The sequence below is a fragment of the Salmo salar genome, chromosome ssa16, assembly GCF_905237065.1.
Source record: "Salmo salar chromosome ssa16, Ssal_v3.1, whole genome shotgun sequence".
Taxonomy (NCBI): domain Eukaryota; kingdom Metazoa; phylum Chordata; class Actinopteri; order Salmoniformes; family Salmonidae; genus Salmo; species Salmo salar.
In genome coordinates, this window is record NC_059457.1 from 63,583,362 (window position 1) to 63,610,617 (window position 27,256).

The window sequence follows — 27,256 nt, forward strand, 5'->3', positions numbered from 1 at the left end:
AGCTGGGATAGGGCAGCGTGCAGGCGATTGCGTCATCCGTGGATCTATTGGGACGGTATGCAAATTGCAGTGGGTCTAGGGTGTCGGGTAATGTGGAGGTGATATGTGTTCCTTAACTAGACTGCACTTCATAATGGCAGAAGTGACTGCTACAGGGCGATAGTCAATTGTATTGTTTCCTGCCATTTGTTCATTTTGATACTCTGATTATCAGCTGTAGTCAAACACGTGAGTCTGGAAAGACAATTCTCTTCAGTGTGCATTGAATTCATCCTAGCGAATGTATACTAGATATATGAAATCCTGGCTTTTACAGCGTACATTTTAGAAATGTCACATACTATAAATCTTTCTGTTTTTGCATACCCAATCAGAGTACTATTTAGAACACAGGTAGGGGTATTCAGACAGGCCCAGAGACTTTTTCCCATATGTTTATCTTTATTTAGACAGTTCAAAATCTAGATGTACTGTGGATGTATAGTTTGTGGAGGGGAGAAAGTGGCTGGGGCGGGGATTCAAACCCATGTCACTCTTATGCGTGCATGGTCGATTGCAGCACTACCGCTGCTCCACGCTGCTACACGTAACCAACGTCCTTGATAATGTTGATGACCTTGCGGTGGCAACGCCATATGACTTCAATGGAAAACAACACTGCGTCAGTCATTTTCTGTGTCGTCCTCATAATCCTCAGCTTGGACTGAACTTTATCAACAGTCTCTTCGTACTGTTTGTCATACTGTGAGTCTAAGCTTAGCCGCAGTGGGAAATGACTGGGAAAAGAGGATCAACGGTTGAGAATGTCATGTACGTGAAGACCTCGGTTGCTCTTTTCCTGTATGTCAGGATATCCCCAGGCAGGTGGCAATTTCCTCTATACAAATATCTCCATCACGACAGACCAACATCAGGGAAAGAGAATAATATTCAATGGTTTTTCTTTTCCCAGAATTTGTATTACTAGAAAAACATACTATTTAGTTAACTGTCTAGTTTGTATTACTAGAAAAATATTATTTACTCAGCAGGTAAATCATGAGAAAAATAATACAGATGTGACTATTTGTGCATAGATGAAAAAACATCTGTTTGCAGCTAAAACTGTAGGCACCAACACATCTGATATCCATGCTATGACTAATAATTCAATCAGTCGGGATATGTTTTGAGGTCACAAAGCATTCTGTGGGGTTCATCTTGTGGGGCTAGGCTAACCATCACATCCTTTCATTTGTGCTTTATTGATAGATAGATTAGAGTGGGAGATAAGTGACGAGGAGGGGACACAGTGAGAAGGGAGCATGCCGGTATGTGTATGGACCTGAAAGTGTTACCACTGGACCAGAGCTCTGCACTACAGGATGTTTTTAACAAGCTGTTGTTTTTACCAGGTTGGATGCAAGATCACCGTGTTGCTCTTCATTTACTTCCTGGCAACCAATTACTACTGGATCCTAGTAGAAGGGCTGTACCTCCACAGCCTCATCTTCATGGCCTTCTACTCGGACACCAAATACCTGTGGGGCTTTACCCTGATTGGATGGGGTGAGCTGCTCTGCCGTCTTAGAAACGCATGCGGTCACCCAATCACAACAGCGCTCATGTTGTTGACAGCCACATGTTACTACAGCTGTTATTCAAAATAGGAAAAGCACTCAGACATATGAGTTTGCTTGTTGCAGGTGCGTGGGAATAGTTTCATATCTTAAAAGAAGAAAACAAATCCCACTGCTCTTGCCAGTATCAATTTAATTTCTTCAGTGTACTGAATCTTGTAAGATCTTGAGACGGCAGTAAGCAATCATTGTCCTCTCTAATTTCAGGTGTCCCTGCTCTCTTCGTCGTCGCCTGGGCTGTTGTCCGGGCAACGCTGGCAGACGCACGGTGGGTGAGAGTGACGCTCAACTTCCTCCTTCACCTACCATATTCAAGACACCTCCAGCAGCACACTTTAAGTGGAGGAGCCCAGTGTAGCATGCAGGAGCCTGTTGAGGGACTCTGTGCATCAGCTGTCTAGGCTCCCCACAATCATCTGGTTTGGAAATAGGATCTCCCGAGGTGTTTTTGTTCAGGGGCTGAACAACATATTTTTTACCTTTTCAGCTCAGGGATTCGATCCAGCAACCTTTCGGTTACTGGCCCAACGCTCTAACCACCAGGCTACCTGGCACCCCAGTACTCTTGTTCTCATTCACAGTCAGCGGCCTACTTGCTTTATTGTTGCAGCTGCACACCTTTGACATGACACCATTACACTTTTTTTTGCCTCTTCTCACAGCCATTGTGTATGCGGAGCGCCCTGAGACTGGCAAGAGAGACTACACTTTTGTTGCACGACGACATACTCTTTTGAGAGCAGTAAGGAACTCCTGCAGTACAAATGTACTCTAATCTCTTTCTCTCTCTCTATCTTTCTTTCTCTCTCTCTCTCTCTGTCTCTCTTTCTCTATATCTCTCTCTCTCTCTCTCTCTCTCTCTCTATATCTTTCTCTCTCTCTCTCTCTCTCTTTCTCTCTCTCTCTCTCTCTATCTCTCTTTTCTTTCTCTCTCTCTCTCTCTCTCGCTCTCTCTCTCTCTCTCGCTTTTCTTTCTCTCTTAACAGATGCTGGGAGTTAAGTGCGGGTACCATTAAATGGATCTATCAAGTTCCCATCCTTACAGCCATTGGTGTAAGTGACTTCAATTGTAGTAAAAAACATGATAATGCCTCTCTTCAATTCATCAATCATAGCCAATGAGGCGAGAATCCGGTAGTTTGCATCCATTACTAGAAGGTTACATTGCTGACTATTATCTTGATTTTTTTTAAATAAAGGGTTTTATTCTCTATACAGCTGGATTCATGTTCAAGTTTTATCAACTTTGGTCAAGCTTATAGCTTAGTTTGCTCTGCACAACTTCACACCTGGAGTCTCTGGGCAAAGTCCTTATTTCGGGAGATAAAGTAAATAAATTAAATCAAGACAAATAAGAGAGAAGTTAAAAGCCTGATGCCAAAAACTGCTGACATACAAAAAATAAGTGATGGTCCTGGTTGCTTTTTATCATGCATAAACTATTTACTGTAGCTCCCAGACTGTAACTCTTGTTATGTATAATACTCTTGAAGAACTAAAATCCGAAGAGAGGATTTCATCTGCTTTTCTCCGGGCCAGAAGCTTTCTCTCTGCCCCTTGGAAGAGTGGAGTGACAGCAAGAAATAGAACCCTTGTAATGAAACGGAAATGTAACCATTTTGAATGATTGGACAGGAATTTAGCCTGTAAAAATGATTGTTGAGAATTTTCTTCCAGTTTGAGAGCCACATAAAATAAAATGAACAGGGAGGGAAGGACAGAGTGAATAGGGAAAATTAACAAAACAGAGAATAATAGTGGCCTAGGTACTCCCTAGTGTACAGTATACCAGTATACCCCTACCTGAGTACCTAAGCCTAGTGTATACCTTCCCCTGGCTGTTCTTACTCAGCCACCAACACTCTCAAACTGACACCACTGACTCAGTCTCAGCAGAGATACATACATTTGCATCTCTTTCAATACTATTGCTCTTAACCTGCCGCATGAGGTGGACCAAGGACTTAGGTTCTCCTAATGAAATCAAAGTGGACTACAAGCCTTGTCTTTCGATTGAAATGTAATCTCATACAAACCTTTGATGGTACAAGTTCAATGATATCATGGTAGAAATGTCATGATTAGAGATAACGGTGAGGTTGTTCATTTGATATGCTGTGTATCGATGCCCAGAATCTTTTTTTTTTTTTTTTTTTCTTTATTGAGACCAAAATGACAGAGGGGGAGACAGGCAGGTGGGATTAACAGATTAAAAGGGTTGGAGTGGGGATTGAAACCCGGTATCCGGTGGGGAGAGGAATGTGAGTCTAAGCCGGGAGCTAGGCCACAGGCACTGGACAATTCGTTTTTCTATCCAGACTCCTGAGTGAGAATGCCAACGCAGTGGGTCAGACCTTTGAAATTGTGTGCTGATAGAGCCTCTCCTTATAGTATTATTAGTGGGTTTAGTTCAGTAGGAGGAGTTTCAGAGGACTGACTGACCCGGCTGACATCTACTCCTCAGGGCCCTAGTGCCCATCCAGACAGTTAGACTGTGTGGACCAGAGTGAATCAGAGTGCAGCTGCAGGCTGAGCCTTCAGTTCCCTCTGTCTCTGTCATATTTTATCGGTGAGGAAGTGCTACATAAGAATAATATATTTGATTCCCAAATAGGGTTGCAAATTCCGGTACCTTTTCTAAAATTCCCTGGTTTTCTAGAAATCCTGGTTGGATTTCATGTTATTTGATTCCTGCATGTGTCAGTTCTGGTTCATGACAATACATTTGGATTTACAGTATTTGGACCTTAAGAACATTGATGCAATGAGACAATCTGACCATGTCACCTACAGAACGGTAGGCCTACTACAATGAGACAATCTGACCATGTCATCTACAGAACTGTAGGCCTACTACAATGAGACAATCTGACCATGTCACCTACAGAACGGTAGACCTACTACAATGAGACAATCTGACCATGTCACCTACAGAACGGTAGGCCTACTACAATGAGACAATCTGACCATGTCACCTACAGAACGGTAGGCCTACTACAATGAGACAATCTGACCATGTCACCTACAGAACGGTAGCCCTACTACAATGAGACAATCTGACCATGTCACCTACAGAACGGTAGGCCTACTACAATGAGACAATCTGACCATGTCACCTACAGAACTGTAGCACTACTACAATGAGACAATCTGACCATGTCACCTACAGAACGGTAGACCTACTACAATGAGACAATCTGACCATGTCACCTACAGAACGGTAGCCCTACTACAATGAGACAATCTGACCATGTCACCTACAGAACGGTAGCCCTACTACAATGAGACAATCTGACCATGTCACCTACAGAACGGTAGGCCTACTACAATGAGACAATCTGACCATGTCACCTACAGAACGGTAGCCCTACTACAATGAGACAATCTGACCATGTCACCTACAGAACGGTAGGCCTACTACAATGAGACAATCTGACCATGTCACCTACAGAACGGTAGGTCTACTACAATGAGACAATCTGACCATGTCACCTACAGAACGGTAGGCCTACTACAATGAGACAATCTGACCATGTCATCTACAGAACGGTAGGCCTACTACAATGAGACAATCTGACCATGTCACCTACAGAACGGTAGCCCTACTACAATGAGACAATCTGACCATGTCACCTACAGAACGGTAGCCCTACTACAATGAGACAATCTGACCATGTCACCTACAGAACGGTAGCCCTACTACAATGAGACAATCTGACCATGTCACCTACAGAACGGTAGCCCTACTATAATGAGACAATCTGACCATGTCACCTACAGAACGGTAGACCTACTACAATGAGACAATCTGACCATGTCACCTACAGAACGGTAGGCCTACTACAATGAGACAATCTGACCATGTCACCTACAGAACGGTAGCCCTACTACAATGAGACAATCTGACCATGTCACCTACAGAACGGTAGCCTACTACAATGAGACAATCTGACCATGTCACCTACAGAACGGTAGCCCTACTACAATGAGACAATCTGACCATGTCACCTACAGAACGGTAGCCCTACTACAATGAGACAATCTGACCATGTCACCTACAGAACGGTAGGCCTACTACAATGACACAATCTGACCATGTCACCTACAGAACGGTAGGCCTACTACAATGAGACAATCTGACCATGTCACCTACAGAACGGTAGGCCTACTACAATGAGACAATCTGACCATGTCACCTACAGAACGGTAGCCCTACTACAATGAGACAATCTGACCATGTCACCTACAGAACGGTAGCCCTACTACAATGAGACAATCTGACCATGTCACCTACAGAACGGTCGGCCTACTACAATGAGACAATCTGACCATGTCACCTACAGAACGGTAGGCCTACTACAATGAGACAATCTGACCATGTCACCTACAGAACGGTAGGCCTACTACAATGAGACAATCTGACCATGTCACCTACAGAACGGTAGCCCTACTACAATGAGACAATCTGACCATGTCACCTACAGAACTGTAGCCCTACTACAATGAGACAATCTGACCATGTCACCTACAGAACGGTAGACCTACTACAATGAGACAATCTGACCATGTCACCTACAGAACGGTAGGTCTACTACAATGAGACAATCTGACCATGTCACCTACAGAACGGTAGCCCTACTACAATGAGACAATCTGACCATGTCACCTACAGAACGGTAGGCCTACTACAATGAGACAATCTGACCATGTCACCTACAGAACTGTAGGCCTACTACAATGAGACAATCTGACCATGTCACCTACAGAACTGTAGCCCTACTACAATGAGACAATCTGACCATGTCACCTACAGAACGGTAGACCTACTACAATGAGACAATCTGACCATGTCACCTACAGAACGGTAGGCCTACTACAATGAGACAATCTGACCATGTCACCTACAGAACGGTAGGCCTACTACAATGAGACAATCTGACCATGTCACCTACAGAACGGTAGCCCTACTACAATGAGACAATCTGACCATGTCACCTACAGAACGGTAGGCCTACTACAATGAGACAATCTGACCATGTCACCTACAGAACGGTAGCCCTACTACAATGAGACAATCTGACCATGTCACCTACAGAACGGTAGGCCTACTACAATGAGACAATCTGACCATGTCACCTACAGAACGGTAGGCCTACTACAATGAGACAATCTGACCATGTCACCTACAGAACGGTAGCCCTACTACAATGAGACAATCTGACCATGTCACCTACAGAACTGTAGCCCTACTACAATGAGACAATCTGACCATGTCACCTACAGAACGGTAGACCTACTACAATGAGACAATCTGACCATGTCACCTACAGAACGGTAGGCCTACTACAATGAGACAATCTGACCATGTCACCTACAGAACGGTAGGCCTACTACAATGAGACAATCTGACCATGTCACCTACAGAACGGTAGCCCTACTACAATGAGACAATCTGACCATGTCACCTACAGAACGGTAGGCCTACTACAATGAGACAATCTGACCATGTCACCTACAGAACGGTAGCCCTACTACAATGAGACAATCTGACCATGTCACCTACAGAACGGTAGGCCTACTACAATGAGACAATCTGACCATGTCACCTACAGAACGGTAGGCCTACTACAATGAGACAATCTGACCATGTCACCTACAGAACGGTAGCCCTACTACAATGAGACAATCTGACCATTTCACCTACAGAACGCTAGGCCTACTACAATGAGACAATCTGACCATGTCACCTACAGAACGGTAGGCCTACTACAATGAGACAATCTGACCATGTCACCTACAGAACGGTAGACCTACTACAATGAGACAATCTGACCATGTCACCTACAGAATGGTAGACCTACTACAATGAGACAATCTGACCATGTCACCTACAGAACGGTAGACCTACTACAATGAGACAATCTGACCATGTCACCTACAGAACGTTAGCCCTACTACAATGAGACAATCTGACCATGTCACCTACAGAACGGTAGCCCTACTACAATGAGACAATCTGACCATGTCACCTACAGAACGGTAGACCTACTACAATGAGACAATCTGACCATGTCACCTACAGAACGGTAGACCTACTACAATGAGACAATCTGACCATGTCACATACAGAACGGTAGCCCTACTACAATGAGACAATCTGACCATGTCACCTACAGAACGGTAGCCCTACTACAATGAGACAATCTGACCATGTCACCTACAGAACGGTAGACCTACTACAATGAGACAATCTGACCATGTCACCTACAGAACGGTAGACCTACTACAATGAGACAATCTGACCATGTCACCTACAGAACGGTAGCCCTACTACAATGAGACAGTCTGACCATGTCACCTACAGAACGGTAGACCTACTACAATGAGACAATCTGACCATGTCACCTACAGAACGGTAGCCCTACTACAATGAGACAATCTGACCATGTCACCTACAGAACGGTAGCCCTACTACAATGAGACAATCTGACCATGTCACCTACAGAACGGTAGACCTACTACAATGAGACAATCTGACCATGTCACCTACAGAACGGTAGGCCTACTACAATGAGACAATCTGACCATGTCACCTACAGAACGGTAGACCTACTACAATGAGACAATCTGACCATGTCACCTACAGAACGGTAGACCTACTACAATGAGACAATCTGACCATGTCAACTACAGAACGGTAGGCCTACTACAATGAGACAATCTGACCATGTCACCTACAGAACGGTAGGCCTACTACAATGAGACAATCTGACCATGTCACCTACAGAACGGTAGGCCTACTACAATGAGACAATCTGACCATGTCACCTACAGAACGGTAGCCCTACTACAATGAGACAATCTGACCATGTCACCTACAGAACGGTAGACCTACTACAATGAGACAATCTGACCATGTCACCTACAGAACGGTAGAACTACTACAATGAGACAATCTGACCATGTCACCTACAGAACGGTAGACCTACTACAATGAGACAATCTGACCATGTCACCTACAGAACGGTAGACCTACTACAATGAGACAATCTGACCATGTCACCTACAGAACGGTAGACCTACTACAATGAGACAATCTGACCATGTCACCTACAGAACGGTAGGCCTACTACAATGAGACAATCTGACCATGTCACCTACAGAACGGTAGACCTACTACAATGAGACAATCTGACCATGTCACCTACAGAACGGTAGGCCTACTACAATGAGACAATCTGACCATGTCACCTACAGAACGGTAGACCTACTACAATGGGACAATCTGACCATGTCACCTACAGAACGGTAGGCCTACTACAATGAGACAATCTGACCATGTCACCTACAGAACGGTAGGCCTACTACAATGAGACAATCTGACCATGTCACCTACAGAAGGGTAGCCCTACTACAATGAGACAATCTGACCATGTCACCTACAGAACGGTAGACCTACTACAATGAGACAATCTGACCATGTCACCTACAGAACGGTAGCCCTACTACAATGAGACAATCTGACCATGTCACCTACAGAACGGTAGACCTACTACAATGAGACAATCTGACCATGTCACCTACAGAACGGTAGCCCTACTACAATGAGACAATCTGACCATGTCACCTACAGAACGGTAGACCTACTACAATGAGACAATCTGACCATGTCACCTACAGAACGGTAGACCTACTACAATGATACAATCTGACCATGTCACCTACAGAACGGTAGCCCTACTACAATGAGACAATCTGACCATGTCATCTACAGAACGGTAGTCCTACTACAATGAGACAATCTGACCATGTCACCTACAGAACGGTAGGCCTACTACAATGAGACAATCTGACCATGTCACCTACAGAACGGTAGCCCTACTACAATGAGACAATCTGACCATGTCACCTACAGAACGGTAGGCCTACTACAATGAGACAATCTGACCATGTCACCTACAGAACGGTAGACCTACTACAATGAGACAATCTGACCATGTCACCTACAGAACGGTAGACCTACTACAATGAGACAATCTGACCATGTCATCTACAGAACGGTAGTCCTACTACAATGAGACAATCTGACCATGTCACCTACAGAACGGTAGGCCTACTACAATGAGACAATCTGACCATGTCACCTACAGAACGGTAGCCCTACTACAATGAGACAATCTGACCATGTTACCTACAGAACGGTAGGCCTACTACAATGAGACAATCTGACCATGTCACCTACAGAACGGTAGCCCTACTACAATGAGACAATCTGACCATGTCACCTACAGAACGGTAGGCCTACTACAATGAGCAGTGAATCATGCTTGCTTTTTTTTGTTTTTCAGCTCAACTTTATTTTGTTTGTGAATATTGTGCGAGTGCTGGCCACAAAAATCAGAGAGACGAATGCTGGGAGATATGACACTCGGAAGCAATGCAGGTAGGGTTGGTGTTTCTTTAGTGTCTTGTTGCTTTAGTTTATCTTATTTATGTGATTTTTTGGGGAAAAAACATTAGATCGTGTAAATACCACTTTTCATTAAATTTGCCATTTATAGAAATAGCTTATTCTAAATGTGCCTTTGATGAGTTTAATCATTTTTCTGTTATATTCATGATCCATGTGTTTGTGTTTGCAAACCTTTCATGTAATTTACTCAGGCTTAGGATACAGGTTATGAATTTAGAGCAGGTTAATCTGTGTCTGAAACTCTGATGAAGGCAGCGTAGCTGTTGAAATGTTGTTATTTATTAAATGTATTGCATGAGATAACGCATCTTTTATTTTCTAATATGTATATTGGAAAAGATTCATTGAACATGACTCCCATAATGCATTGCGGTCAGGCAAAAAGCGTATTTTTTACGCCAATAACCAGTCTGAACCAGTGGAGGCTGCTGAGGGGAGGACGGCTCATAGTAATGGCTGGAATGAGTCAATGGAATGGTATCAACCACATGGAAACCAGGTTTCTGATGCCATTCCATTGAATCCATTCCAGCCATTATTATGAGCTGTCCTCCCCTCAGCAGCCTCCACTGGTCTAATCTAATCTTTAGCATATTAAACCCAGTTGTGGGCATCAGGTATCCTAGCGGTTAAGACTGTTGGGTCAGTAACCGTTTCGGGAGTGAACAGTCCATACATGGCTGGGGTGAGTGGGTCCTTGATGATGGTGCTGGACTTCCTGACTACTCTGTTCATTGCAGAGGTTGACAAGCTCATTGTCCCAGCTGCGGTGTTTGTACATGCTCTTCTCATATCTAAGTGCAAGACACATTTTGACATGCTGTGAAGCCATCCCTATAGGGCCGCCTGAGTCTTTGTTTAATTCCCACTTATGTCTGGGGTAATGTGTTGGTTGGCAGCTCTGTGCCAAGGCTGAAGGCTGAGGGGGTAACACTCCTGTCAACAATTAGTTAACAGACACAACAGCAGACAATACTTCTGATCCACGTTGTCTCTTGAGCCGCTCCATTCTCGCAGGTGTAGATAGGATTAACACTGATAAGGCTCTGGTCAAAAGTAGTGCACAATATAGGGAATATGGTGCCATTTGGGATGCAGACTTTGTTTTCCTCTTGCTCTCTCTGACTCTCTTTCTCTAGCTGTGATTTATTCCATTAAAAAAAAACTACTGAGCATCTTCAAACAATTTAGATGCAAACGTTGGCTCGATATTGATACTAACGTTACAGATTGTAATGTGTAATAATCCTTGGCTATTGACATTTGTATCACAAATCTGTTGAGGGGATTGTTTTTTGGAAAGTGCACACATGCACAAGGGAGCAGTGCTTGACTTGGGCCGGAGCTCACCGGAGCGGAGTACCGGCACCTCAAATGTTCTACTGCTTGAGCTCCTGTTCCTCTTATATTACCTCAAACTTATTGCGGAACATGTAGCTATATGTAAACAGTACCGGCACCCAAAATGAGTACCAGCATATATTTCAGTCCAAGTCAAGCACTGCAAGGGACTGTCAGATAAAGATGGCTGCCAAGAAATTCAATTATTTTAGCTCGATGCCAGCTGCATGTGGTCTTCTCCATCCTGTCCCTCTCAAACCCCATCACCACCACATGCACTTTTCCAGACACGTGTCAAATGCACTTTACCAGACACATATCACATACTTTACCAGACACATATCACATGCACTTTTCTAGACACATATCACATGCACTTTTCCAGACACATATCAAATGCACTTTTCCAGACACATATCACATACTTTACCAGACACATATCACATGCACTTTTCTAGACACATATCACATGCACTTTTCTAGACACATATCACATGCACCTTTCCAGACACATCACATGCACTTTTCCAGACACATATCACATGCACTTTTCTAGACACATATCACATGCACTTTTCCAGACACATTTCACATGCACTTTACCAGACACATATCACAGACAGTGTGCTTTCTCATATAGCCGCCTACTGCAGGGGTGTCAAACTCAATTCCTGGAGGTCAGAGTGTCTGCGGGTTTTCTCTTCTCCCTTGTATTTGATTGATCAATTAAGGTCATTGATTAGGTAGGAACTCCCCTCAGCCAGTTGTATAGGTCTTAATTGGACACACATCAAAAGGAAATAACAAAAATCAGCAGACACTCTGCCCTCCAGAGATTGATTTAGCCACCCCTGGCCTAATGTATTGTATTGCAATAATCTCTAACCATGTTGCAGGTCTGTTTTTAAGATATGTTTCATTGTTGGTTTGTTATATGTACATTGATTGTTGTATGATGCTGGTACTGTCCCTTTCACAGGAAACTGGCTAAGTCCACTCTAGTGCTGGTGCTGGTGTTCGGGGTCCACTACATAGTGTTTGTGGGCATGCCACACTCGTTCAAAGGGGTCGGATGGGAGGTCCGAATGTACTGCGAGCTCTTTTTCAACTCTTTCCAGGTGCTCGCTTTCACCCCAATTGGGGATCCTGTTTTGTATTGCATGTAACTGATCTGTCATATATTGCACATTGCTAATAGCTTTTGAACTGTAGAAAGCAATAGTGCTGAGCGATTAGTGCTTTTTGAGGTCGGCTCATTTTCGGTTCAAATATAAAAAAAGAATCACGGTTTTTCAATGTATTTTTTTTTTTACATGTATTTTTTACATTAAATGCCCTATGCATTAACACAGAATATTAATAAAAGCCCCATAATGGTAGTGACTGCCCATTACTTCTTATCACTTATTAACCAACATTTATTCACATGACTTTACTTTAATAAAATATTTGTTGTTGTGTATATTAGTTGTTTTATTTGAATACTTTGTTATTTCATTCCAAGTCATCATCTCATCTCTATAGAGCTGCTGCCTATGCTGTCTGACAAAATCACTATTTTAGTATTTCTTCAAAGTAAATACAGCATACTTTTATGAATGCTGAATACCAACTATCAATCACTTAGATCATGTATTTTCAGGTAGAGATACCTCGCGATGGAACTGCTCCATCCCTCTTGATCATGCGTTCTTCTCTCTTGTCTCCGGACAAGTAGGCGTGCATTGGATTATGGTAATTGTAGTTAATTAGCACATTTTCTGCGCTAAACAATGTCGAATTTTGGCCTGTTGTAAACTACTACTACAGTTGAAGTCGGAAGTTTACATACACTTAGGTTGGCGTCATTAAGACTTGTTTTTCAACCACTCCACAAATTTCTTGTTAACAAACTATAGTTTTGGCAAGTCGATTAGGACATCTACTTTGTGCATGACACAAGTAATTTTTCCAACAATTGTTTACAGACAGATTATTTCACTTATAATTCACTGTATCACAATTCCAGTGGGTCAGAAGTTTACATATACTAAGTTGACTGTGCCTTTAAACAGCTTGGAAAATTACAGAAAATGATGTCATGGCTTTAGAAGCTTCTGATAGGCTAATTGACATAATTTGAGTCAATTGGAGGTGTACTTGTGGATGTATTTTAAGGCCTGCCTTCAAACTCAGTGCCTCTTTGCTTGACATCATGGGAAAATTAAAAGAAATCAGCCAAGACCTCATAAAAAAATTGTAGACCTCCACAAGTCTGGTTCATCCTTGGGAGCAATTCCAAACACCTGAAAGTACCACGTTCATCTGTACAAACAATAGTACGCAAGTATAAACACCATGGGACCACGCAGTCGTCATACTGCTCAAGAAGGAGATGCGTTCTGTCTCCTAGAGATGAACGTACTATGGTGCGAAAAGTGCAAATTAATCCCAGAACAACAGCAAAGGACCTTTTGAAGATGCTGGAAGAAGCAGGTACAAAAGTATCTATATCCACAGTAAAACTAGTCCAATATCGACATAACCTGAAAGGCCACTCAGCAAGGAAGAAGCCACTGCTCCAAAACTGCCATAAAAAAGCCAGACTACGGTTTGCAACTGCACATGCGGACAAAGTTCATACTTTTTGGAGAAATGTCCTCTGGTCTGATGAAACAAAAATAGAACTGTTTGGCCATATTGACCATCGTTATGTTTGGAGGAAAAAGGGGGAGGCTTGCAAGCCGTAGTACACCTTCCCAACCGTGATGCACGGGGGTGGCAGCATCATGTTGTGGGGGTGCTTTGCTGCAGGAGGGACTGGTGCACTTCACAAAATAGATGGCATCACGAGAAACGAGAATTATGTGGATATATTGAAGCAACATCTCAAGACATCAGTCAGGAAGTTAAAGCTTGGTCGGAAATGGGTCTTCCAAATGGACAATGACCCCAAACATACTTCCAAAGTTGTGGCAAAATGGCTTAAGGACAACAAAGTCAAGGTATTGGAGTGGCCATCACAAAGCCCTGATCTCAATCCTATAGAACATTTGTGGGCATAACTAAAAAGCGTATGTGAGCAAGGAGGCCTACAAACCTGACACAGTTACACCAGCTCTGTCAGGAGGAATGGGCCAAAATTCACCCAAATTATTGTGGGAAGCTTGTGGAAGGCTACCCGAAATGTTTGACGCAAGTTAAACAATTTAAAGGCAATGCTACCAAATACTAATTGAGTGTATGTAAACTTCTGACCCACTGGGAATGTGATGAAAGAAATAAAAGCTGAAATAAAGAATTCTCTCTACTATTATTCTGACATTTCACATTCATAAAATAAAGTCGTGATCCTAACTGACCTAAGACAGGGAATTTTTGTGTCAGTGTCAGGAATTGTGAAAAACTGAGTTTAAATATATTTGGCTAAGGTGTATGTAAACTTCCGACTTCAACTGTACCTACTACATTACACTTTATGGGCTTGATCTGATTTATCTCTATTAGAGAAACTACAGTGAGAAAATGCAAATTGAGCTCACAGAAAAAAACTAAATAGAATTCAAATAATTGAAACAATTGAAATAATTGAAACGTCGGTCAATTAGTTGTGTAAAAAACGAAAAATAACATACATTTTGGTTAATCGCTCAGCACTAGAAAGCAATATTGATACAATTTTAAATGTGAAAATTTGAGCATCATAGCTAAAAGGGACATTACACTTTCAATTATTTCAGACGTTTTCAGACCTCTAATGTGGTCTAATGTCAAGATCAAACTACATCTCATGACAATCTAGCTATGAATAAATTAGGATGTGTGTCAATCTTAACTTTACGCTACTTTTGAGGTCTGATTTGTAGACATCCAGGGAAACATGGTATGTTTTTTTAAAGGAATTGTGTATAATAAAAAGAAGATGAAAAGTAGATACAGCAAAAACAAACCCCATCTATCATGTATTTGTTTTTTCCTCTAAGAGCTCTCTTTCCTGAGCACATCATGTTGATATTATTCTCCAAAGGTCATGGACACCTCTCATTCGTAGAGAAGGTCACATCATTTATACTGTCAGACGGAATTGGACCTTTCAACACATGCCTCTGACCTGACTCGCTTTCACCTTTTCGCAGGGTTTCTTTGTGTCCATTATCTACTGCTACTGCAATGGAGAGGTGAGTACTATTGACCAGACCCAGGCCAGAAGGTTTAAGGTCTTCTCCACTTAAACCAGAAGGTTTAAGGTCTTCTCCACTTTAAGGTCTTCTTCGCTTTCGAGAATCTATCATGCTGGACTCTCGAATTGAACCTAAGTCAGTTGCCCATTTATAAGTATAGTAGGAAGTTCTAGGAACTGACCATGATGAGAGAGCGAGAGATATGTTATTAGAACTAATGGAACTTAGTGATGTCATTTATTAGAAAAATAGAACACTCATAATGTGCACAAGTGCATGCTGTGCGTACACATTGTACCCATCAGTGATCCCCACCATTAGGATTTGAAGTTCTGTAAGAAAATAGGCTGTTTTATTTCTGATAGCTTTTAAAACCTCTGAAAAAGTCCAGTGAAAGCGAATATGAAATTTGTTGGCACCACAAAACAATAGAAACTTTGGCATTGGCAATAATATGTATTCAAGTCTTTATTGTTTTGTCTTGTCAACAAATTTCATTGTGAATGCCTGTCGGTAAAAACAACATTTAAATTCACTACTCTGTTTTTCTTGTTTGCAGCAAGTAATTTCATTGGGAATGGTTGGAGGCGTTCTTGTATTGTTACATTAATAAAGATTTCACAATAAAGGCGCTAACATTGCGTCCCTTCTAAAAGTTGTCCGAACTCTCCAAATAAGTTTCTGCCCTGACCCGTACTATAGGCTACCATACATACCATGACCCACACAATACCACGACCCATACTATACTATAACCTGACCCACACAATCCTCTTGTTCTCTTCAGGTCCAGGCAGAGATCAAGAAGACCTGGACCCGCTGGAACCTGTTGTTCGACGGGAAGGGACCGGCGGCATGTGCCAACTACCGGTACGGTCTCAACCAGACCTCTACCAGTCAGCCGCAGCCGCCGGCCGTGATCTCGGGCACCTCCTCCCTATTCTCCAGCCACGTTTACCGCAGCAGCCAAGCCAGGCACAGCGTCGGCACCCACACCACCTTGCCCGGCTACGTGTTCAGCAACTCTGAGGTGGATAGCCTGCCCCCATCCATCCCAGAGGAGCCAGACGAGAGAGCCAAGCAGGTGGACGACATCTCCCTCCGAGAGTCCTTACCTGTGGTGAATACCACCAGCATAGGAGAGGACTTGGAGGAGACACTGTAGAGAGAGAGAGTAGGGGGAAAGTGGGAATGTACAGCTGACAACAATTGTGTTTTATTTTTTTTGAATGACAGGACAGCGGGAAGGTAGAGCAGGAGATACACAAGAATGAGGGCCACAAACAGAAAGTGGCTGAGACTGAACTAAAGACTCGAATCCGCATCGCCAAGGCAATATGTGGTTCGGAGTTGGCAGCCTTACGACTCCGGCAGATATCTTTGATGTTTTGCGGCTACTGTATATCACCATATCCTTGTCTTACGCCAGATAGCGCTTAAGATTTGCTGTTTTTTTCTATATGGTCATTGGTTATTATTTTCATGGACTGTTATTTGTCACTTCGAGTGGTGGCTAGACAATCAGACAGGTCTGTGGCTAAATATGGACTGGAAGTGCTGCAGCTACAAATTAGTTTGTGTCTGTGTCATTCGTAATGCTGAAGACAATTACAGTTCCTTCAGAAAGTATTCACACCCCTTGACTTTTTCCACATTTTGTTGTATTACAACCTGAATTTAAAATGGATTCACTTTAGATTGTCACTGATCTACACACAATACCCCATAACGTCAGTGGAATTATGTTTTTAGACATTTTTACAAATTAATAAAAATAAAGCTGAAATGTCTTGAGTCAATAAGTATTCAACCACTTTGTCATGGCAAGCCTAAATAAGTTCAGGAGTAAAATAATAAGTTGCATGACTACCCCATTTCTGTAACCCACAAATAACATTTTCTGTACGGTCCCTCAGTTGAACAGTGAATTTCAAGCACAGATTCAACCACAAAGACCAGGTAGGTTTTTCAATGTCTCGCAAAGAAGGGCACCTATTGGTAGATGGGTAGAAGAAAAAAAGCAGACACTGAATATCCCTTTGAGCATGGTGATGCTATTAATTACACTTTGGATAATGTATCAATACACCCAGTCACTACAAAGATAGAGGCTTTCTTCCTAACTCAGTTGACGGGGAGGAAGGAAACAGCTCCGGCATTTCTCCATGAGGCCAATGGTGATTTTAAACCAGTTAGAGTTAAATGGCTGTGATAAGAGAACTGAGGATGGATCATCAACATTGTAGTTACTCCACAATAGTAACCTAAATGACGAGTTAAAAGAAGGAAGCCTGTACAGAATACAAATGTTCCAAAACATGCATCATATTTATAACAAGGCAAGTAATACTGCAAAGAACTTGGCAAAGAAATTAACTTTTTGTCCTGAACACAAAGCATTATGTTTGGGGCAAATCCAACATAACAAATTACTGAGTACCACTTCATATTTTCAAGCATGGTGGTGGCTGCGTCATGTTATGGGCATGTTTATCATTGGCAAGGACTATGGAATTTTCTTGGATAAAAAGAAAAGTAATAGAGCTAAGCACAGGCAAAGTCCTAGAGGAAAAGCTGGTTCATTCTGCTTTCCAACAGACACTGGGAGATCAATCCACCTTTCAGCGGGACAATAACCTAAAACGCATGGCCAAATATACACTGGAATAACTTACCATGACAACATTGAATGTTCCTGAGTAGCCTAGTTACAGTTTATAGGATAGCAGAGCCAAAAATGAATTATACATAATAAATAAAACACTTGATTGCATAATGCGCATTAACCAAATCAATCACATTCAGCGATAATATAGCATATGATCAACTTAAGATCAGGCTATGATGTAAGCTAGGCTATTATAGATTTTATCCCCTTACCAGGTTAAAGACCCTACTTCAAAGCCATATGTGTGTAGTACCGACCATATCCATGTTCTATGTCTGTATTAATAGAACCCCATTAGTTGTACTCCTGCCCTGTCATTTCTTCAGTACACTACATCTGAAACCCACATGGCACCCTATTCCCTTCATAATGCACTACTTTGACCAGAGCCCAGTAGAACTCTGGTCAAAAGTAGTACACTATATTGGGAATAGGGTGCCATTTTGGACATATACTATATGGACCAATTAATGGCCTTTATCTAGAAAATGCATTCATTACTGCTCAGCCAATTCCAGCCAGTAACACTCTCTGGTCGCTTTGGTTTTCTGTATGAGTAACAGGGGCGAAAATCTGATATCAACTTTGGAGGGGACAATTACATTAAATTTTCTCAAGAGCAATTCCTGAGGGGGACACCAAAAGTAGTGCTGTAACACATAGCCGACATTGTAATATGGTAAATGTATATTGAGGAACCAAAGAAATAAGGTGTTTGCCGTACTCCTAACTACCGGTAGCCAAAACCACACAACTAATCACAACAGCAATACCATTGCCTTTAACAAATCTTAGTTCAGTCACCAGTTTAAGTTGAGAGTGGGGGTATCCATGGCATTTTCCAATTATGTTCCTATTTTACAAGTCAAAAAAATGGAGAACCTTTCATAATGTTGCCAAACAAAGACTCAACAAACTTACCTGAGACTCCCTATCTCTGCCAGTCTGTCCCTGCATATCTGTCCCCAACTCTGCTGTCTGTGTGCCATCTGTTGCCTGCTCTGCCTAATGACATCATTGTGAAACATTTCCATTAGAATTTAATTTCTTTCTTATGAACATTTTATCAACTAGTCTTTGAGCTATTAGGCTACTGGGGTTCTTACTTTGCGTTTTGGTGTACTGAAAAATACTCTGATGTCCGTCTTTTATTTTTCTACCTGGCTGGCTACACACACACACAGTGTGTAGGTTATTTAGAGTAGGAGATGGGCTTCTATCATCTTATCTTTTATCATTCTATTTGGGCTTCGATCTAAAAGGTAGCTAGCAAATGTGAAACGGATTAAAATGACAAGAGTTGACAGTTGTATGAGTTCACCATTTACACAACATATGCTGCAACCTTTTGTAATTTTAATAGTTTGTTTCATATTGGCTGGCTTCCAACAATAGCTGAATTTGCAAAGCTAGCGAGCACCAATTCCGTTTCAGTGGTGTTTGCTATAATCTTTGCTACCTGGGTTAAATAAAGGTGAAATAAAATAAATAAATAAAAGTTCCCTTGCGACAATTTAGCTTTTGCAATGAGACCATTAAATATATTTAAGACAATGGTAGAAGAGAGTGTAGTTCTGTTCAGTTTGGACTTCAGTTTATCGCTAACCTTATCGCAGGGACTTTGAAGCACTAACTTACATCATCTGCATGCTGATCTTGGAATAAATTGACGATAGCAAAGATTCCATCTTTGACGAGGCCACATTAATGGAATAGGTACTAGCTAGCTTAATAGTTCATATTTGCGCGCTAGCTCTGCATATTCAGCTAGTGTGTGTGCACGATTGACTGGATTAACCTCACTTCAGTTATGTTCATTGAGTGCCTTTCAGACAGTAGATACGACCCCTCTGTTACCTTGCCAACTAAGGAACTGGCAGTGGATCAAAACATTGTGAGGCAAATGGTGGGGGGGTCGCAATCTTTTGAAACTTAAAAACGCGCTATTAAGTGTCTATAATCAGCACAATTGCTTTCATTGCGTATTATTAATATTATTTAAATTACATAGTTATGTTTCAGTGATATATTGGGGGGGACAAATCATATTTTTCCAAGGATGGGGGGGTCGTGTCCCCCCCGTCCCCCCCGGGATTTCCGCCCCTGATGAGTAATAGTTAATGACTATGAATCAGAATACAGAGTGGATTCAACAAAGAAGTGTGAGATTTGACAAAAAAGGCACAATCCCTGCAAATACCAATTTGGTTTTAAATGGAATGCCTGGGTGACAACTGACAACTAATGTACATACAGTATATATCTGGTTGCTTCACAGAGGAAACTCGTCAAATAAGCATGTGGAATTTCACCCAGCACAGCTAGTGGTAGTACGTCTGGCATTTTACTTTAACCTGGACCTCTCGCTCAGCTACAGAAAAATCTATTCTCCAAATGGCATGTGGTTTCAGCCACAGTTTATTTGAACATGTCAATTGGCTAGTTTGTGGTAGTACTGTAGTGAAGTAGGATACCTCTAAAATAAAAATGTCCATGTGTTTTCATAGCTTTAGAATTCATTAATAGCCCCATCTATAAATTTGAGAGTGGTTACATCTCCCCAGTTCCATACCTCAGCTTACCAAAAAAGTGGTGGGCGGTGACTGCTTTGTTGTTGTTTGAATACCAGATTGCCCCTTTAACCAAATACCAGGAAGACACTTTTCGGTAACACTTTACTTGACACCCAGTGTCATAACACGTTATGACACGGTCATAACCATGTCATAATATTTCATAACAGTTGACATAACTTGTCATAACCTGTCATAATATGGTCATAACACTGTCATGACCCATATATTTACACCTGTTGTGACATATATTGCATTATTTTATGGATGGTCAAAACCCACATTCATTCAAATTCGTTTTTTTCTCTGCCAAGAAGTTTCCTTTACTTTGAAAGTTTGTTTCTTAAATCCTTTATTGTTGTTTTAATTCATTCTTAAAAGTAATGTTTTTTCATCATATTTTAAATAACTTGTAGAAAATACACTTTATGACACTGTCAAGAAGCATTATGACCATCATAATCATGTAAGCCAGATAGGCCTATCACGTACATGCCCTTATATCAGTCATCAGTCAAAAAGAGGGTGTCTTGTCCTGCTCCTGAAATCTGCTCCTGCATTCATCCAGTCATCAGCAACAGAGCATTGGGGTAGGTACATGTCTGACATCAATGTGTGTGCAATTACAATTATAATTTAATATGGTCAATTAAAAAATTACAACAATGGCTATGGTGGCTATGGTGTAATGGAATGTTTTGCCTCGTGTGGTAGGTTTGTGGGTTTTGACACTCTTGTATAGGTGTCATAACCAGCCATGAAATAAACAATATATGTCACAACAAGTCTAAATATATGTGTCAAGACAGTGTTATTACCATATTATAACAGGTTATGACAATGTCATGACTTCCCCTCCTGGGTGAGGATCAAAGAGGGCCCACCCTCCACCAGAGAGGAGGGCGGGAAGTGAGGCGGGAAGTGAGCCGGTTGTATGACTTTAACGACCGGTCATAAACTTTCTCTCTCTTGCCTTTGCAGTATTGAGAATGGAATGTCTGAGTGTTACAACAGAGAGAGATTTTGCAGTACTTTAACATCAAAAGATTGGATATTGAAACAATATTTCTAACATAAAGAATGTGGGAAATGGTTGGTGGGGATCGAAACAATAATCATGTCATATCATTTAGCATTTTGTGATGTCATTAGGGATGGTATGGCAAGATAACTGTATCTCTAAGAGCTTTCACAATATAGATATCAGATTTGCATCTAAATGTTGTAAAACCTAATTGATTAAATATGAAACTAGCTGTGAAAAGATAGCAATGTGATTTTAGCCTTCTAAATGAGAATTGCTTTCTTGCAGAACTTGTGTCAGTTAGTGTCCACGCCCCGAATGAGGTCAGAGTTTGTGTCCAAATGATGAAATGCCCCTTTTTCAAGAGTGCATAAAAGTACTGCTAACGAAATTTACATTAGACCAGTATACATGCAGCGCGAGCTGAATACAGACCAGCGTGACCGACAGCGTGAGCTGAATGTAACGAAATGGTTAGAAACTCATGCCGGGTTGCTACCGGTGTGTAAAGTGGTCCTAGCTGTACCCTGAATAATCAACCGTTGAGACCAGAAAATGGTAAGACCCTCAAACTCTCGACAAGTGAAGGTGAAGACTAGACATTCACAGTCTGCAGCTGTATATGTAAAAGAGTCTAGGAAACTCGACTGAAGACGAAAGAAGAACATTTCCCTATGATCACCATTGTGGTACATCTGATGGATCTATTCTAACGGACACTCATAGACAAAGAAGCCTACTACAACTACTAAGGACATTGTGACCTCTGGTGGACAACCAGAGACTTGCATCGGACCACTCCCCATAGACGGACCGGGCGATTTCAACAGTGAGAGACGACAAAAACATACAAGCGTAAATATATACATTGTAATTATTTTCGAATGAGCGGTCGTTCATGTGCAAAGTATTCACATTCCCATGAGCATAGTGGTCTAACTATATGTACGATGGGTCCCCTCTCTGTCTCTCCCGCTCTTTCTTTCCCCACCCCTTTCCATTGTGTAACAAGCCGCCATATCAGGTTAGTCCACTAGCGACTTTTCATTGCATTATGTTAGTAATCAATTCAACCTATACTGTGTGTGTTTATGTATTTCGGTGTTATTGTTTAGTTAGTTAGTAAATAAATAATTAAGACAATTTGTGTATCGCTGAATCATCATTTAGACTAGGGTTCGGGCAGAGTTACGAGGCCAACGACATCAGAATGACACTGATATGAGGTAATAATGATTAATGGATGACTGGTATGATAACGATATATTCTGATATATTCTTGAGTTAATTCGGGATATAGCTGGAATTCAATCAAACTTGCTAGTGATGTTTATACAGTGTCTCACACACTTCCTGAAAAGTGAAAGCATAGCTGTGAGAGAGTATCTGGTTGTCATTGTATGTTTGTATACAGTGCCCAAGACCAATCTGTGATTTTATTTGAACATGGGAAAAAGAGCTGCTGCATAAACTTGTTGATTGACCATGTAGAACCATGGATCAATGTCTTTCTTTGGGATCTTAAAACTAAAACTGGTGTGGCGGCCTGTTAAATGATTTCCCATTTTCTCCTGGTCTTTTTATTGAATTTCGGACACGTGCTATTAGTTGAACTCTTGGGCTGTGAAAGCAATTGGTATATTGACTTGAAACTCTAGGCAATAATTCTGATAAATATTCTAAACTAGCCCCAGGAGCATAATAACCGTCCTCTCACTTCTTTCACAAAGTATTACCCTTAACCATGAGTAGCACACAGTATGACAAGTTGTCTAAGAAATTAAATCGCTGACTAAAAACAATACAGAATAAATGGCTGTAGCCTACTGTGGAAAATCGACTAACTTTTGCAAAATAATGGAGAAATTAGCCATTAACAAAATTCATGTTTACCATTAGCAAAATGTATGTCTTTATCTCACACTGGGATAATGAGCAGCCAGAGAGTAAGAAAATGGCAGCCACATTTTCACACCAGTAGCTAGGTATCCATCAGATTTCCATGAGAATGTTATAAATTCTGTATGAAGAAAATATGCACATTTTCCCACCAGTGGTGTTTCCACCAAACTCACTTTTTTTTAAGTTCAATGTGTTTCCATCACATTTTCAACTCTACTGTCAGTTTGTCACAAAACTGTTGTTATTATTAGCAAGTGTGCCTGCTCTGGTGTTGGCAGTGCACTTTAGCCAACAGCTCTCAGATACAGTGCGGGTAAACTGTGCGGGTAGGCTAGTCTACATGATGAGATTATTATGGATGAGGCAGGGAGAATATTTTTATTTGTCAAACGGCAGTCAAACATCGATCATCATGTACCAGAATAAGAACCTCTATATTTATTTGAAAGCAGTATCAACCTGTTCACCGTGCACTTTCACCACCCTGCGAAGTTCTTCAGGCACCTTGTAATTTATTTAATCTCTAGCTGTCGCGTCCTGACCATAGAAGCTTTTATTTTCTATGGTAGAGTAGGTCAGGGCGGGGTTGTGTCTAGTTTAGATTTTCTATGTTGTCATGTTCTTGTTTCTGTATTTCTATGTTGGGTTTTTTGGGATGATCTCCAATTAGAGGTCATCGTTGTCTCTAATAGGAGATCATACTTTAGTAGTTGTTTTTCCCACCTGGGTTTGTGGGAGATTGTATTTTGAGTAAGTGTATGTTGCACCTCTGCGTCACGGTTTGTTGTTTTGTTTATGAGTTTATTTGTATGTCTTGCATAGTTTCACAGTTTAAATCAAATGTGGAATGGTACACACACTGCGCTTTGGTCCCATTCTTCAGACAGCCGTGACAATAGCCTAATAAACTGCATGGTTTCCTGAGTCAGTGGGAGGACCACACACCACTTCATCGCGTGACTCCAAGTTTACTTCGATATGATGGTTCTTATATCAATATTTGTGCATGAAGGCATTTCCACCACCATTTCTCTCATAATCAATTTTACAGGCACAAAAAGATCCCACGATGTTGAACAAACAAATGATCTGTCAGCATTTATCAAATTATACCGAAGCTATTCTGTTTCCATTTCAGCATTAGGGTAATGTATGATTCCACTATATGCACAGTGTTATTGAAGTAGTTACACTGTGAGTGCCTCTGCATGATTAGCTCATAACTGAGAAACACTCAGCCCACTAGGCACAGAAATCACTTCAATGTCTATACTATTCCAATGTTTATTTAATTGAAATGGCGTGGAAACAACGTTAATTCAACAAGTGTTTGCACAGTGGGCGGGGCTCTTCATCCTATACCTTCCTGATAATAGTACTCCACACAATTACAAAATCATTGAAGTACCTGTATGGTAACAAGAAATGGAGCTAACTCTGCAAATAGCATTGCTGGGGGATTTTAAAAGTCATAGTCAATCAATAGTATAATAATACTTCTAGCAAAAATGTTACAATCTGTAGAAACTATGAGAATAGAAAGATTCAGAACTTTTGTGAAACATCACAGCACAGTTGAAAAATATATGGCAAATATAAATGAAAAATGGATAGTGTTAAAAGATAGATTGGAGGGGTTGAGTGGAGGTGAAGGATGGGACTAAAAACAACAAGATAACTAATGTAAAATATACTGTGTCCGTAAAATGTATACAGGCTCAGAACTTTTGTGAAACGGCACAGTTAAAAATATATGGCAAATAGAAATCAATCTGGATGGTCTTCAGAGATAGACGGGAGGGGTTGAGGGTTGCTGAAGGATGGGATTCAAAGCAAACAAAATATAACTATTGTAAAATACATTGTGTCCGTAAAATGTATATAGTATGTATAAACTGGAAGTAGAAGCCTAAGTGTTATTGTCCATTAGTTTACTCCAATTAGGGGAGGGGTGGTAGGGTTAGGGAAAACAATAAAGGAAAATATATAAAATAATATATTTAAAATATGAATAATATACATATATACAGTGCATTCGGAAAGTATTCAGACCCCTTGACTTTTTCTACATTTTGTTACATTACAGCCTTATTCTAAAATGTATTAAATACAATGTAAAAACAGAAATAGCTTATTTACATACAGTACCAGTCATAAGTGCGGACACACCTACTCATTCAAGGGTTTTTCTTTATTTTGACTATTTTCTACATTGTAGAATAATAGTGAAGACATCAAAACTATGAAATTACACATATGGAATCATGTATAACCAAAGAAGTGTCAAACAAATTAAAATATATGTTATGTTTGAGATTCTTCAATGTAGCCACCCTTTGCCTTGATGACAGCTTTGCACACTCTTGGCATTCTCTCAACCAGCTTCATGAGGTAGTCACCTGTAATGCATTTCAATTAACAGGTGTGTCTTGCTAAAAGTTAATTTGTGGAATTTCTTTCCTTCTTAATGCGTTTGAGCCAATCGGTTGTGTTGTGAGAAGGTAGGGGTGGTATACAGGAGATAGCCCTATTTGGTAAAGACCAAGTCCGTATTATGGCAAGAAAAGTTCAAATAAGCAAAGAGAAACGACAGTTCATCATTACTTTAAGACATGAAGATCAGTCAATCCAGAAAATGTTAAGAACTTAGAAAGTTTCTTCAAGTGCAGTCGCAAAAACCATCGAGCGCTATGATGAAACTGGCTCTCATGATGACCGCCACAGGAAAGGAAGACCCAGAGTTACCTCTGCTGGAAAAGTTAATTAGAGTTAACTGCACCTCAGATTGCAGCCCAAATTAAGTAACAGACATCTCAACATGAACTGTTCAGAGGAGACTGCATGAATAAGGCCTTCATGGTCGAATTACTACAAAGAAACTATTACTAAAGGACACCAATAATAAGAGACTTGCTTGGGCCAAGAAACACAAGAAATAGACATTAGACGTGTGGAAATGTGTCCTTTGGTCTGATGAGTCCAAATTTGAGATTTTTGGTTCCAACCGCCGTGTCTTTGTGAGACGCAGAGTAGGTGATGATCTCCGCATGTGTGGTTCCCACAGTGAAGCATGGAGGAGGTGGTGTGATGGTGTGGGGGGGCTTTGTCAGTGATTTATTTAGATTTCAAGGCACCCTTTACCAGCATGGCTACCACAGCATTCTGCAGCAATACGCCATCCCATCTGGTTTGCGCTTAGTGGGAGTATAATTTGTTTTTCAACAGGTCAATGACCCAACACACATCCAGGCTGTGTAAGAGCTATTTGAACAAGAAGGATAGGAGTGCTGCAACAGATGACCCCCACAATCACCCAACCTCAAACTAATTGAGATGGTTTGGGATGAATTGGACCGCAGAGTGGAGGAAAAGCAGCCAACAAGTGCTCAGCATATGTGGGAACTCCTTCAACACTGTTGGAAAATCATTCCAGGTGAAGCTGGTTGAGAGAATGCTATGAGTGTGCAAAGCTGTCATCAAGGCAAAGGGTGGCTAC

At 41.3% G+C, this 27,256-nt stretch overlaps 1 protein-coding gene across 1 annotated transcript in view; it reads left to right on the top strand.

The window, feature by feature from the left end:
* Positions 1-17,219, top strand: part of LOC106574379 (parathyroid hormone 2 receptor) — a 28,094-nt gene extending 10,875 nt beyond the window's left edge. The window contains exons 3-9 of the mRNA XM_014150233.2: positions 1,395-1,548; positions 1,827-1,887; positions 2,606-2,672; positions 9,968-10,062; positions 12,413-12,551; positions 15,549-15,590; positions 16,381-17,219. Of these exons, the coding sequence (XP_014005708.2) occupies positions 1,395-1,548; positions 1,827-1,887; positions 2,606-2,672; positions 9,968-10,062; positions 12,413-12,551; positions 15,549-15,590; positions 16,381-16,758 (936 nt within the window). The 3' untranslated portion in view covers positions 16,759-17,219. The remainder of the gene's footprint in view (positions 1-1,394; positions 1,549-1,826; positions 1,888-2,605; positions 2,673-9,967; positions 10,063-12,412; positions 12,552-15,548; positions 15,591-16,380) is intronic.
* Positions 17,220-27,256: the final 10,037 nt, after the last annotated feature.